This window comes from Silene latifolia, chromosome 9 (genome assembly GCF_048544455.1).
Source record: "Silene latifolia isolate original U9 population chromosome 9, ASM4854445v1, whole genome shotgun sequence".
NCBI classification, from domain to species: Eukaryota; Viridiplantae; Streptophyta; class Magnoliopsida; order Caryophyllales; family Caryophyllaceae; genus Silene; species Silene latifolia.
The window spans coordinates 50551396-50567396 of record NC_133534.1 but is presented as its reverse complement, the minus strand read 5'-3'; the positions used below and the strand labels follow the sequence as shown (position 1 = coordinate 50567396).

Sequence of the window (16001 nt, the reverse complement as noted above, 5' to 3'; positions counted from 1 at the left end):
TTTTTTTCGAAATTTTTTTTTAACAATTTTTTTTTCGTGTAAAATGTGATATTGTTTAGTATAACATGTGATATTGTTTAGCATAACTTGTGATATTGTATTACAAAACAATATCACGAATTTTTTTTTTCAAATTTTTTTTTCGAATTTTTTTTTTCGGAAATTTTTTTTAACAATTTTTTTTTCGTGAAAGCTGTGATATTGTTTAGTATAATGTGTGATATTGTTTAGCATAACGTGTGATATTGTATTACAAAACAATATCACGATTTTTTTTTCAATTTTTTTTTTTTCAAAAAGTTTTTTTTTTTTCCAGCTGTGATATTGTTTAGTATAACGTATGATACTGTAAACTGTGATATTATTTAATATAACGTGTGATATTATATCATGGACTCACGGACTCAAAAAGATAGAGTGGACTCATGTGATCCTAATTCTATATATATATATATATATATATATATATATATATATATATATATATATATATATATATATATATATATATATATATATATATATATATAGAGAGAGAGAGAGAGAGAGAGAGAGAGAGAGAGAGAGAGAGAGAGAGAGAGGCGGGATCTCGTGAGTTTGGTTCTTATGGTGAGTTGTGAGTTTTAAAATCTGGACCATTAAATAGAGTGAAATCAGCGGCTGAGATCAAATAAAAAAAATTAAACAAAACCTGACAGTCTTCCTTTTTTTCCCTTTACGTCTCATATCAACATAAAAAACAAATTACAAACCACAGCCTCAAGCTAAAAATTCCTATCATACAAACCCTAAAATTTGGGGGAAAATATTGTAGTAGCAATCATTTCTTGCCAATTTCAACAATTAACAATCAATTTCTCAATTTCTATTCGCTTTCATCAATTATTTCAATTGAACTCTGTGTTTTGTTCGTGAGAATTCGACGAATATCGATTTTCAACCTAAAAATCGAAGTATAGGTAAGGTTTTACGTAATCGAATTAGCTGTTGTTCAGAACATTTATCAATTCGATTTAATTTTAGTAACGATTATGTTCGAATGAATTGTGATATACTGATATGCAATCATTCAATTCTTCTATGTTTTCCGGCGATTTCATATTTCTCTTAGATTCGCTTGTGATTTTTGCTGTTATGTTGTAGTATTGAATTACTTGTTGATCATGTTGTAGTATTGATTTAGTTGTTGATCGGAACAATTATCATTTCGTTTGAATTTGTAATAACAATTTGCTTCTTCGCTGTTGTTGATCGAAATTGAATTAGTTAATGATCGAATGAACTCTGATATGCAATGAATGATTCGTTTCTTCTCTGTTTTTCGGCGATTTCATATTTCAGTTAATTTCGCTTGTGATTTTGCTGTTAAGCTGTAAGATTAGTTAAGTCCGAAACTTCGCTGTATAAATTACTTTAGCCATTTTTTCGTTCATTCAGATTTCAGTTATTTATAAAAGAACATAAAGTCACTACAAGAAATAGGTCCTTTACCGTCCGTTTTGGACGGTTGGTAAATCTCTAATTCGGTCGGTAAATAGCATTACTGACCGATTTAAGGATATTTACGACCGACAAAAATCGGTCGGTAAATATGGACGGTAAACATAATTTACCGACCGACTACAAGCGGTCGCTAATTTAAGAAAATTACCTACCGATTTGGCGGTTGGTAAATTGAAAATCGGTCGGAATATAAAGGAGTTGACCAGTCAACGAGATTGGTAATAGCGGTCGGTAAATTCAAAATCGATCGGTAAAATAATAAAATTACCCACCGAAAACGGTGGGAAAAAGTAAAGTCGGTGGGTAAATAATGGATTTACCCACCGACAAGCGGTCGGTAAATTGATTAAATCGGTGGGTAAATTTTTTATTTCGGTCGGTAATTGGTTTTTTCGGTCGGTAATGTTGTGGAATGTGAATTTGGGCAGAATGTTTTCGGACGGTAAAATTATTATATCGGTCGCAAATTTGTCTTTCGGTCGCTATTTTATATTAGATTTGTGTATATATTTGCTCATTTGCCATCCCCTTTTGCCATGATTTGTTCCTTCAAATTTTTACAACTTAGTGTGCACATTTTTTGCCAACAAACAAGCGCTTCAAATTAACAAAGTCTTCTACATTCATTGCCAAATTGTCTCAAAATCATACCAATTACACAATCCAAGTCTTTTATACACCACTACATTGTCTTATACATACCAAGTTTAGCTAACCCGCATTCAAATGAAACAAGTCTAGAGTTACTTAACTAACTTGATATCCTACACCGGCTCCTCCAATTCCGCCTCCGCCGGAATTATCATCGTTTGGATTATGGGGAGTGTTCAAAAAGTTAGTATTGCAATGGTATTGAGTTTGTGATTGAAACATTTTAGTCAAGGTTTCAATTTGTCGTCTCATTTCTTCTTGACTTCGCAAATTTTCTTCTTGACTTTTCAATTGTTGTTGCTTCAATTCTTCTTGACTTTTCAATTGTTGTTGCTTCAATTCTTCTTGACTTTTCAAGATTAGCTCTTCTCTTTGCATTGATTCCTCTCTAAACTTCCTAAACTCATCGGCTTCTCTTTCACGTGCCTCCATTGCTTGAGTTAGAACACCGGGAATATAGGTTTGAGAGGCGGAAGACTTACCTTTTTTAGAAGTAGATGGGGTTTGAGTGTAATACAATGGGGCGGCCGTTCCCAAACCAAAAATAGCTCCCTTTACGAATCCGTTATTCAAATCAAACCAAATGGCATTAGGATCTACCGGTTCTCCTCTACTTTCATGGTCACGTACCCTTGTTAAATAATCTTCCTGCATTATCGCAAAAAAGAACAAATTAAAATAATAACATAGCTAATATTTGAATAAAAGTTAAGTGGTCCATACTCCATCCCATGTTCATGTTCATGTTCAACATCCTCAGCCACCTCCAATATTATTATATGAAAAAAGGGGGTCATTATGTTAAGTGATGCTTACATATTTTTTCTTTGCTTTCGGATGGCTCCATACTTCCTTGCCATCGATCATCTTCCTATGAGTATCAAGAAATAGCTCGACTGCATTAGGGATCTTTCCCTCCCTATCCTTCGCCTTTGAAATACCAAAACAAAGAATCAATTTCAAGGGACATACTTATATAACAAGACACTAACTTGTACAAATAACCACTTCTATCATGGGTGGCTGGACAACAAGACTTGTTCCTGTCACCACTATATAGTTCAACAAGAAATATAGTTCAACTATATACTCCCTCCCTCCAAACTTGTATTCTCTTCCAAAGATACACATATTCGACAAACTTCCCACGAACATATTCGGATAAATTTCCAAAGTCAGCAAATTCTTCAAATTACCGACTAACTAATGAACAAGTAAAAAGTGTAAGTTATTTACCATCTTTGCCGCATGTTTTACCGCTTTGATTGACCCATAATGGTGTGTAGTAGGGCCATCTTCTCCACCTCTCTTATTTAACGAAGCTTGCTCTGATTTCTTAACAAATCCCTTACCTTTCCGCTTCTCAAGGAACGCTTTGTGAACATGAGGTAGCATCCAACCCGGATTAGCTTTAGACCTAGCGGCTTCATTTACCGAACCTTTTAGACGTTTCTGAGCCGTCTCGTCATACCTTATCCTACATTCTTCATCATACCTTGAATCCCACTTGCACAAACTCTAACAAATAAAAAAAAATTAAGCTGTAAAATAAGGGAAATTTAAGATGTAAAAAAATTTAAGCTGTAAAAAATTTAAGCTCTGTTGCAGCCACTAACAAATCAAATCAAATTTATAACATTTGTAACCACCGACAACAAGAGCAGCCAAAATGCAACAATTCCCTCATGTCCAGCCGTCTTGGGACAGTTTTCTAGGCCAAACCAAGGCGGATTTCACCCAAACAAAAGACCCAATCCAAACATTTACATGTACTTGAGTCAATAGCAAGAAAGTTGGTTCAATTTAGCATAAAGGAACCCGTCAAAACAGCCCGCGAAAACTGCTCGACAAAGTCCATTTTTACGATTTATAAAGTTCTTTTGTGACCGTCTTAAGACGAAATTTTAAGCATGAAAAGGATAAAATTTCTCACATACCACCAACCCATTACATACTTGGATATACAAAGGAGGCGGGAATCAACTATTTGGTTCAAATCATCCGTGGGATCGACTCAAAAACAGTCCACAAAAGTCACTCATCATCAACTTATATATACATGGTTTTTCTAGCAAATTCATGAGGCCGTCTTAAGACAAGTTTTTAAGCATGTTACAAGGCCGAATCCATCCAAACAAAAGACCATATTCATTCATGTATATGCAAACAAGACGTGAGTAATCAAATTGACTCGAACCAACAACAAATCAAATTTATTGCTATGCTATATGCTTTTAAAGAAGCCATTGAAGACTATCACACCCCACCTCAGAAGACTCTATCCAGAGATCTAACAACCAGGATCAGTAATTATATTTCATACCTAAGTGAATGCAGACCCCTCTCTATCAGTATGAGAAATGCAATCAGGTCTCTGAAGACTCGTATTGCAAAGTTGCCTATCAGTCTCACGGAGTCTCACGGAGTCAGAGGCAAAGACTATCCTTTGCTCAGAAATTGATCTTTTCGTCAATGAAAAGATAATAATAGCCAACTAGGAGATCATGAAATGAAATTAAAAAATTTAAGTTGTAAACAAAGGTAAGAGACAATATAAATACCCTAAAGCCATTGAACCATGCATCTTTTTTGGATTGTGGAGTTTCCGACCAGTTGAAGTAAGGGAAATCGTAGTTGTTTTTGAAAGAGCGGGTAACTCTCCGGGTCACCTGGGTGTCGTCAAACCTATATCAATATTAATGCAAAATTGATTAAACTCGTGTTTAAATTGCATTTACTTAAAAAAATACAATATAGATAACAAATTGTACCATAGCTTTCCTGGCTCTATTTCAATAACATCACACTTTGATGCCGTAGATGCGGTGTGCTCCGGATTCTGATCCATGACCATTTCGGAGACATCTCCAGATCTGTCCTCCTCATCCTCCTGTTGCTGGTTCCTAAATACCACGCCTCGTCCTTCTCCTTTTCCCCGTCCTCGTCCCCGTCCCCGTCCTCGTCCTCGGCTTGACATCTTAAACAAATTAAATGCACACTAGAAAACATTAGCAATATAGATAAATGTCATGAATTAAAAATGTAATGAACTAATTTTAACAGAAAATGTAATGAACTAATACTCATGATTTAAAAATGTAAGTCTTAATACATAGATAAATTATATAACAAACAAGAACTAGTCTTAATAGGAAATTTAATGAACTAATCTTAATAGAAAATGTAATGAACTAATTCTCATGATTTAAAAATGTAAGTCTTAATACATAGATGAATTATAAAACAAACAAGAACTAGTCTTCTTCTTCTTCCTCTTCCTCCTCCTCTTCTTCTTCCTCTTCCTCCTCCTTCTCCTCCTCTTCCTCCTCCTCCTCCTCCTCCTCCTCATCATCATCATCATCATCATCATCATCATCATCATCATCATCATCATCATCATCATCATTTATAAAATCATCTTCATCTTTGTCGTACATGTCATTCTTTCCTCTTTGTAATCTATGAAACTCCACCTCTTCTTCATCTTCTTCCTCATCGCCACCTTCATCCAAAACTTGTAACAAATCATCTTCGACAATGGAAGACAAATTTAGAGGTGTCGTCACCTCTTCTTGTAATACCATAGTATTGTCAACGGGTTCATCAATTTCTGATCTTGCCTTACTTTTGAACACCGCCCACCAATGATCTCTATCTTTCCTTGTGTTTGGATAAGGAGCATAATATACTTGATTAACTTGATGTGCAAGTACAAAAGGATCGTATTTTCTGTACTTCCTCTTATGATTAACTTCTACAAGTTTATAGGTGTCATGAACAATTGTGCCGTTTGAAGAATTATCCATCCAACAACATTTGAACAAGATGGCGTTGTAAACCGTTTGTTCGCCACAATACCTTAACTCAATGATCTCTTCTAAGGTACCATAATAGTCATCTCCATCAATACCGTTTACGCAAACACCGTAATTCATACTAGCTTTATTTTTCCCATACTTCAATGTGTGAAAATTAAAGCCATTGATAGAATATCTCTGCCAAGTTTGTACTTCTTTAGAAGGACCCATTGCTAAGGCAACCAACAAATCATCTTTGATATTCTCTTGAATTACCTAATTTCAAAGTTAGATAAGTAAATATATTTTGTACTTAAGGTTTGTATATATTTGTCTAATGTTTACCTATGAAACTTACATGTTCTTTAAACCACGGTGGATAGAGCTTCTCATATGAACTCCAAACCTCATCGTCATTAGTAACTTGTGGATGTTGCTCACGGATGAAAGCTTCGAATAACCTAAAATTTCAAAGTTTTTACTACTATAAATATTATTAAAGTTAGATAATTTCATAAAACTAATTATGTTATTATACTTACGTACCTATCATATTTTTCTAATCGTTCACAGTTTGATAAGGCATAAAGATGGGCACGCTCATATTCCTCTCCATCCAAGTATCTTATTTTTCCTTTTGTGAATGATTTACCTCCATGTTTTTGGAATAGCTCGGGTAAAGTAGAATCAGTTTGCTCTGTGGTTCCAAAATCCAAATCTTTAGCCTTTGTGTCTATATGCTCTTCAAAATATTGGGAGCAGAAATTTGATATTTCTTCCACTAAAAAAGCATTGCAAATAGACCCTTCTATTCTTGCTTTATTACCAACTTTTTGTTTTAGGTGATTTAGAAACCTATATACACTTTTAGTGTTAGTAGCATATACAAGATATATAGATTAGTTTGAATAAGTAATTTAACTAAGAGATGTTTTCATTTACCTCTCAAAAGGGTACATCCACCTATATTGCACTGGGCCTCCTACTCTTGCTTCATAAGGCAAATGTATAGGTAAGTGTTCCATAGAATTGAAAAATGACGGCGGAAACACTCTTTCAAGCTTGCAAAGGATCTCGGCAATGTTGTGCTCTAGATTTTCTATGTTTTCGAGTTTGAGGGTCGGGGCGCACAAATCACGGAAGAATAGACTAATTTCAGTTATTGCATTCCACACATCTTTCGGCAATAAGTGTTTCAAGGCAACTGGTAATAATCTTTCCATGAATACGTGACAATCGTGACTCTTCATCCCATGAAGAGTGAGATCCTTTAGATCAACACACCTACTCAAGTCTGATGCATATCCATCTGGAAACCTCAAATTACAAATCCACTCGCAAAACACTTTCTTTTGAGCCTTATCAAGAGCAAATGGAGCTTTTGGCTTTTGACCATTCTCTTTTATGTGTAAATGTGATCTTTTGCATAATTTGGGCAAGTCTTTTCTTGAGTTGTGATTGTCGGCGGTTTTCTTCTTATTATCCATCACCGTGAATCAACAACTCAAAGAAATTCTTTTCAATATGCATGACATCCAAATTATGCCTTAGCAACAAATGCTTCCAATACGGTAATTCCCAAAATATACTTCTCTTAAACCATCCCGTTTTCAATTTTTTCAACTCCTTAAATTCAAAGATCCGTCACTCAATGATAGTTGGATAATCACGAATATTCTCCCAAATTTCAAAACCGGACATTATTGGAGGGGGTTCATCATTTTTTTGAAACTTATTCTTGAGAAAGGATGTTTTATTATAACGGAATACGTGGTTAGTGGATAAGAAATGTCGGTGACAGTCAAACCAACACATCTTACCTCCGTGAGGAAGCCAAAAGGCCTTTTATTCTTCCATACAATAAGGACAAGCAAGTTTACGGCGGTTGCCCAACCGTAAAGCATGCCGTAAGTCGGAAAGTCATTGATGGTCCATAAAAGAGCGGCTTTGAGCTGAAAGTTTTGTTTCTTCGACACATCGAAAGCGGGTATACCAACCTCCCACAAGTCTTTCAACTCTTTAATAAGAGGTTGTAAATAGACATCCAAGTTCTTTTTAGGATTTTTAGGACCGGGAACAATCAAGGAAAGAAACATAAACGGTTTCTTCATGCATAACCATGGCGGTAGGTTATAAGGAGTAAGAATTACAGGCCAACATGAATAATTATTCCCAAATTGACCGTATGGTTTAAAACCGTCTGTGCACAAACCAAGTCTAACATTTCGAGGCTCACTGGCAAATTCTGGGAACATTTTATCCAAATGCTTCTAAGCCTCACTATCACTTGGGTGAGCGAATGTACCTTGCACACGAGGGTTTTGATCATGCCATCTCATTGCCTCCGCAATATTCCTAGTTGCATAAAGTCGTTGCAATCTTGGACCTAGAGGGCGGTAGATTAAGAATTTGTGAGGTATGCTCTTTCCACTTGCAGGTTTTGGCTTGTACCTATCTTTGCCACACTTCTTACATTTTTCAAGTGACACATCTTCATTCCAAAAGAGCATACAACCCTCTTCACAACAATGAATCTTTTGATAGGGAAGTTGAAGAGCTTTAAGCAATTTTTTTGCGTTATAGAATGTGCGGGTCATCACATTATCCCGAGGTAAAGCATCTTCAAGAAGTGAGGCAACCTTATCTACACATTTGTGCGATAAGTTATCCTCACATTTTATGTTAATAAGCCTTGCAGTTGCTTGTAACACTGACATATCGCTCCCCTTATACAAAGGCATCTCCGCCGCTTCTAACATATCAAAAAAACTCTTCAATTGAAGGTGTGGAGTTTCTTCTTCACCGATAGGAGGTTCCTCCAAAAGGTCTAACGCCGTGTCTCCTAAACCATCTATTACCATGTCTCGATATGATCCGCCAATGGAAGCGTGGGTGTTTGGTTCATTGTTGGGTATTGGAAAAGAAAAAGGCTCACCATGACACACCCATTCATAATAGTTCCCCGTGAAACCCTTCCTAATAAGATGTTCGTGCACCACAAATTCACTCAAGTATTTCATATTTTTGCACTTGACACATGGACATCTAATGAGTTGTGAATGACTAAATTCATCTTGGGTTTTAACATATTCTATAAAACTATTCACCCAAACTACATATTCATACTTAACCATTTTTCTATCATCCACCCGTTCATACATCCATTCTCGTTCCACCCTCTTCATTATTGTTCTATATAAAAAGAGAAATACAACTTAGGATAAAAAAAAGACATGAATGAACTCATTAGCAATAAGAAAATAACTTAGCTTATAATTATACTAAGTAAGCTAACTGCTTAAGTCTATCAAACATTAATTAACTAAGTAAATCACAACATTAATTAAACTAATTTTAACAAATTTAAGCCTAATTACTCTTATAAATATCACAATATCAAATTTCTAACATCCCCAACTAAACAACATAAAATTAAAAACTCCAATTTCACACAAACTAAAACATTTCTACATTTAAATTCAACAGGTAGAACAAACATATCATAAAGAAGTAATAATCACTATATCTAAGTTACAAATTCTTGTTTAAGATCGTCTTAACTTAGGACGGTGAAATTATAATAGTTTGTGAGACAACTTAAATTAAGACGATCTTAAACAAGAATAACTGAAGTCAAATTATATGTCCCACATTTCATGGCTTGTATTTTTTATTTGTAGATACAGGATCATGGGGAGTGTCTAATTCCATTTGTGCTGCGGCTTGCGTGATTTTTAATTGTCTCTGGAAATGATTTTATGTTGGCATTGTATGATGATTCTAGAGTTCTTTCATCCAAAGTTTGATTTTTATAGTCCATATATCAGATATATCTTCAACATTTTCCCTACATGCCCTTGAAGTTTCCTGCCTCCACCATCTTATACTTATAGCAAAATTGAGCACCCTATGGCTGAATTGTCCTGATCCTTCGTAAAATACGTAAACTATCAAATAAGTTGCATTGGGTGTGAAAGAATGTATGGACATTATGATCATCCCTGTCTCTGTCCATCCTTTCAGTACACTACACCTTCCGAAATTTTGAAGAAATAATTCTTATGAAGTTATGTGCACTATCCGATAACAGAACAACGGATTCAAGTTTTATGTTGGATTTGGCAGTTGTGAACAACCATAATAACACTACTAATCTAATTTGTGAATACACCCAGGAATCGTGCTTTGCTTGCAATTTAATAAACATCACCAATATTAAATTAAACCAAAACCTAACCCTAACTTCCCCAATTTCACCAAAACCTAACCCTAACTTAAGCAATTTCAAAATTACATTCAAATCCTAACAAATAATCAAATATTACACAAACTTAAGTCTAAACAACCATAATAACACTACTAAAACAATTAAGAACAAAAAAATTATGGAAAAAACATACCTAAATAAAATTAGGAAAAGGAGAAAGAAGAGGTTTCAATCGGCCTGACCACAGTACCGGCGGTGAGGTGGGTCCAGTGAGGGTTGCTCCGGGAGTGTCGGGACGTCGACGTGATGTGGGTCCGGCGAGGGTGTGTCCGGCGAGGATGGATCAGTCGTGTGGTAAATTGTGGAGTATGAGTATGTGGTTGTGGTAAATTGTGGAGTATGTGTTTGTAACCCTAATATGTGTTTGGTCGTTTTTTATTTTTTTGCTTTGGTCTATTTACCTACCGATTGTTAATTCGGTCTCTAAATTGAGTATATCGGTGGGTAATTTAATATTTAGAGACCGATTTTATAATATTACCGTCTGAAAGATAATCGGTGGGTAAATTACCGACCATATTTAATTTACCAACTGATATCGGTCGTTAATGGGATTCAAAGACCGACTTTTTGAGCGGTCGGTAAAATCGGTTGGTAAACGACTTGTTTCTTGTAGTGAGTATTAATCGTCGATATTGGACTGGGAATATGGTTTACTGAAAACGATTTCGGCTGCATAGTTAGCGATTTTTTAATAACTGAATTCATAAAGTATACATCAGAGAAAAACTTCATCCTAAAATAAAATTTTCTCAATGAATGTACCGAGTAGACGAGTACTAGCTTTCTAAATAGTTAAATTTTGACAACTACTACAGCAAGAGCTGCAAAAGTTAAGCATTTCATATTGCTTACTTCATTGGGTACAAACAAGATCGGATTCCCTGCGACTATCCTCGAGTAAGAAGATAAGTTGTTGATTTTTCATTTTTTTCGTTACGATGATTGCATCTAAGATAAAATCACAATAACACAAGAATAACACCATAATAACACATGAATAACACCATAATAACACTACCATAACAGCACAATAACACGGGGTAAAAAAGAGTAAAAAAAATCAAAGTGACACGAGAATAACATCACAATAACACTAGATTAACAATACAAAAAATCAAAATGTAAAAAAAATCAAAGTGACACCGAAATAACATCACAATAACACCCGAATAACAGCACAATAACACGTGGTACAAAAAAGGTAAAAAAATCAAAGTAGTAAAAAAAATATAAGTGACATCGGAATAACATCACAATAACACCAGAATTACAATAACACTAGAATAACAACACAATAACATATGGTAAAAAAAGAGTAAAAAAAATCAAAGTAGTAAAAAAAATCAAAGTGACACCGGAATAACATCACAATAACAGCAGAATAACAGTAGAATAACAGCACAATAACACGTGGTAATAAAAAAAAGAAAAAAAAATCAAAGTCGTAAAAAAAATCAAAATGACAGCAGAATAACATCACAATAACAGCGGAATAACAATAACAGCACAATAACACGTGGTAAAAAAACAAGAGAAAAAAAAATCAAAGTCGTAAAAAAAATCGAAGTAAAGAAAAAGTACAATAACAACATAATAACATGAGGTAAAAAAAATAGGAGTAAAAAAAATTAAAGTAAAAAAAAAAATTGGTACAGAAAGAAAAAGAAAAAAAGGTAACATAATGAGAAAATTAGAGAAAAACATAAGAGAAAAAAAAATTAAAGTTGTAAAACAAAAGCATAATAACACGATGTAAAAAAAAGAGATAAAAAAATTAAAGTAAAAAAAAAAGTAGCACTAGAAAAAAGAGAAAATAAATAATTGACAGTGATTTTATATGACAGGTAAGATTAGATCTTGGTCATTCATCTATAATATAATCTAGTGGCTGAGATTTTCCAAACTCACAACTCACCATAAGAACCAAAACACACAAGAATCTAACTATATATATATATATATATATATATATATATATATATAGGAATGGGATCATGTGAGTATGACTCATATATTTGAGGATTGAGGATTAATACTAGCTGTCAGATCTAAGAGATCCAATGTCCATGATTTAGTGCCGATAAGTAAGGGTAATATGGTAATTTCGCGGGCGCACATATATACTCCTTACTCCATCGAAACAAACATAATTCATTCATTCTCACCCAAAGCCTTTCTCTCTACCTTCTAGCTTCTTCTACGCAACCCCTAATTTTCCTGTTTTCGTGATTTTTTTGTTTCGAATTCAATCTCAGCTCAATCATTTGTCATTCTTCTATTTTTTATCAACGGTCATACTCTTTCAATCGAAATCACGATGTCAGGTACATCTACTTTATCTTTAGTTTTTAATTTCAGTTTTATTTTCATGTGATTGTTGTTTCGCTACATATATTTGCAATTACTACTCATCTTACTGCGTTTGTTATGATTTTGTAGCTAACTAGCTACTCATCGTTATTTCAATGCTTTGTATCTCTTTTTCCTAAATTAGGTTTAATTTGTGAGGATTTCATATGATTTATTGGTCTTCTTTCTTATATATCTAGGTTAATTTAATTCGAACAAGTTATGAATTTGTTATATATTTAGTACTTTTTTCTGATCTATGTTCAACTCACATGTTGTTATGATTTTTTTGTTCTCGATTTATAATTTTGATGAGATTGATTCATAGTCTTGTTATTTGATTGCGATTTTAAATTATTTCACTTTGTTCGAGTTTTGTTGTCATGTAAACCTAATTTACATGTGTAGTATCTTGTTTCAAATATTTTTAAATTTGTGTCGATTGATTTACATCTTTTTACATTGTTACTCTTTCTTAGCTAGTAGTAGTATACATTTCGTCGATTTAGGTTCTAAATTGTTTGACATCTTATAAATATCACGTATTTGCTACTAAAGTATCCAGTGTGATATTCTTTAGAAGACTATGTGATATTATTTAGCAGACTGTGTGATATTGTTTTATTACATCCTTTTTACTTTGATTGTCAGAAATCAATTACTACTTTTTTGTTTACATTGTATTTTTTTGTGCGATTTTTTGTCAGATCGTGAAAGTTGTATAGCTTTGAGCGGCCTATTGGACAGAGATATGACTTGGTCCAAATTGGCCTAAGAAGCTTTGGGCTTAAGGCTTAATTTACCTGCCAAATGAGTCTCCAAGTTTGGTGTATGTTTGGTTTTGTTATAGATTTGATGTTGAGTTGTCATCATATGTTTCTAATTTACATTTTGCTTGTTTATTGAGTTTTGGTATTTTGTTTGACCATCACCATTTCATCTTGTTGAGCAGCAAGCACAACATAAATTTTAAGATATTGTTGTTGGTTCTTCTGATTCCATTGTTTTCATCAGGTATTGAAAAAAAATTAGATCGGATTTGTCTAATTTCAGTTTTGGCTTTGCTCATATTTTCTGTGAGTGCTCTTAATTCATTGGTGGATTCGATTTTTGATTAACCCACTTTCTTCTATTGGTACAATAGGTTGGACTTTGTCCCACTAGATTGTTGAGTTGTCATCATATGTTTCTGATTTACATTCTGCTTGTTTATTGAGCTGCGGTATTTTGTTTGACCATCACCATTTCATCTTGTTGAGCAGCAAGCACAACATAAATTTTAAGATATTGTTGTTGGTTCTTCTTATTCCATTGTTTTCATTAGGTATTGAAATTAATTAGATCGGATTTGTCTAATTTCAGTTGTGGCCTTGCTCATATTTTCTGTGAGTGCTCTTAATTCATTGGTGGATTCGAGTTTTGATTAATCCACTTTCTTCTATTGGTACAATAGGTTGGACTTTGTCCCACTAGATTGTTGGTTGCGTAAACCAGGTTGTTTAAGCGGCTTAAAGGTGAAGAATCATGCGGAGTAAATGTGTTGGCCACCTTTTCTTTCTTTGAGATGGATCATCGATGAAGTGGAAGTAGACGCCACAACACTGTATGGTTCATTCCTCTCGACGAGCTTTATTTTGCATCCTTGTATATCTCTCTCACAAGTTTGCTTACTGGGAATGGCAGATCCACTTTGAAGGGGATATGAAGTCTCATGATGCGTCCAAAGAAGCTAATTGATAAAACCAAGTCAGAAATGAAGCTAAGGATCGGTGTTACTTTCCAAGGGGATATGAAGTTTCATGATATTCTTCATTGGTGTCATACTAATGGTTTGATGTAATTGAGTTCCTGAAAGTTGAATAGATAGTCAGGTGGCTGCATTAAGTTGAGTCATGGTCATGAAATGGTTATATAAAACGGTTGTACTGGTGTTTAAAACAAGATGAGGTTGAACAAACGTCAAGCAAGAAGTTGAAGATTGTGCTGGAAAAAGATACCAAAAAGGATAATAAAAAGAAATTGGTAAAGGTAGAAGAAGGGAAAGGAACTAATCTGTGTACTCAGATTGTGTTGACAGAACTTTAATTGAATATGCACTGATTGATGTAATTTTGGAAGGATAGTAATTTGTTATATTCGTTATAAATTAATATTATTGTCGTTGTAATTTTGTGATACTGTTTAGAATCAACAATGATATTTTATCTTATATGCTGTGATATTATTTCTCAATAACAAAAAGTTTGAGTGTTTCAAGATTTCTTGTGAATGTGATATTGTTTTGGATAAAGTGTGATACCGGGATGTGTTGAAGTTTGATATTGTTCGGTAATGCTTCTAGAACAATATGACGTGATACTTATGAAGATATATATTGTTTCTTATAACTGTTTGTAAACTAGCAAATAAAGATAAATATATGATATTGTTAATAGCATAGTGTGATATTATTAGCACAATAACTTGATATTGTTTACCATATCATTTGATATTTTTTTTGAAAGAACTAAATCATTTGATATTATTAACACAATAATGGTGATATTGTTTTATGATATTCTTTACCACATCTTGTGATATTGTTAAGCCAGTAGTGTGATATTGTTTACCACATCTTGTGATGTTGTTAAACTAATAGTGTGATATTATTCTCAAAGTCATTTGATATTGTGTCATGAAAGGTGATATTTTTTTATAATTAAATGTGATATTGTTTACTAAAACTTGTGATATTGTTAAAACAAACGTGTGATATTGTTTACAAAAAAAAAATGAAATACTTTAAGAACCATATTCCCTATTTAATAACATAAAAAAAGAGGCAAATCCTGATACAACTATAATATTGTTACCATTACATTACATTCCAACTCCAAAATGCAAAAAAAAAAAAAAAAAAAAAAAAAAAATAATCGCTTGAAACAATATCTAAGAATACAGAATTTGTCTTTATAAGAGAAATGAATAACAAAACATGATTTGTTTAGTTGATCATGCACTATAGACTTCGCCAACATGCACACATACTCTTAAGTAACCTCCAAAAGCGAAGAAATCTGCAAAAAAAAAGGAAAAAAAAAAGTACAAAACATCATCTTTCAGACAAAAGAAAATACAACAAATATAAAAAACACACCATATTACAGCATTTACAACAACATTTTACATTATTTTACTGCAAATCAGTGACATTTTACATTGAAAACACCATATACTATAGCATTTTAGTGCCTTGATGACATTTTACAACTTAATTATGTAGTAGTCAACCTGCCAAAATGTATGAAAATAGAGTACCACGAATATTCACATTCAGTATCACATCATACAAACAACAGTATCACACGTTTTCCGTTATCATAGCCAACATGTAATTCGACATTACTCATCTTACTGAACACAAACGATTACTTCAATTCTATCATATGAAA

At 33.5% G+C, this 16001-nt stretch overlaps 1 protein-coding gene across 1 annotated transcript; it reads right to left on the bottom strand.

Moving 5' to 3' along the window:
* Positions 1 to 2121: 2121 nt before the first annotated feature.
* Positions 2122 to 5047, bottom strand: LOC141602677 (uncharacterized). The gene is made up of 5 exons (XM_074422833.1): positions 4926 to 5047; positions 4716 to 4839; positions 3391 to 3672; positions 2971 to 3084; positions 2122 to 2802 (listed from the first exon to the last, which is right to left on the bottom strand). Exons 1-5 carry the CDS (start codon positions 5006 to 5008, stop codon positions 2251 to 2253), a joined length of 1155 nt encoding a protein of 384 aa, XP_074278934.1. The 5' UTR covers positions 5009 to 5047; the 3' UTR covers positions 2122 to 2250.
* Positions 5048 to 16001: the final 10954 nt, after the last annotated feature.

What these genes read in the sequence shown, in the direction of transcription:
- LOC141602677 (XM_074422833.1), bottom strand. Translation starts at nt 5,008, where the DNA reads ATGGTCATGGATCAGAATCCGGAGCACACCGCATCTACGGCATCAAAG. An exon ending in TAAAACATGCGGCAAAGATG is followed by an intron (nt 3,085 to 3,390) that starts GTAAATAACTTA and finishes GGTATTTCAAAG; the next exon opens with GCGAAGGATAGGGAGGGAAA. An exon ending in CGAAAGCAAAGAAAAAATAT is followed by an intron (nt 2,803 to 2,970) that starts GTAAGCATCACT and finishes GCGATAATGCAG; the next exon opens with GAAGATTATTTAACAAGGGT.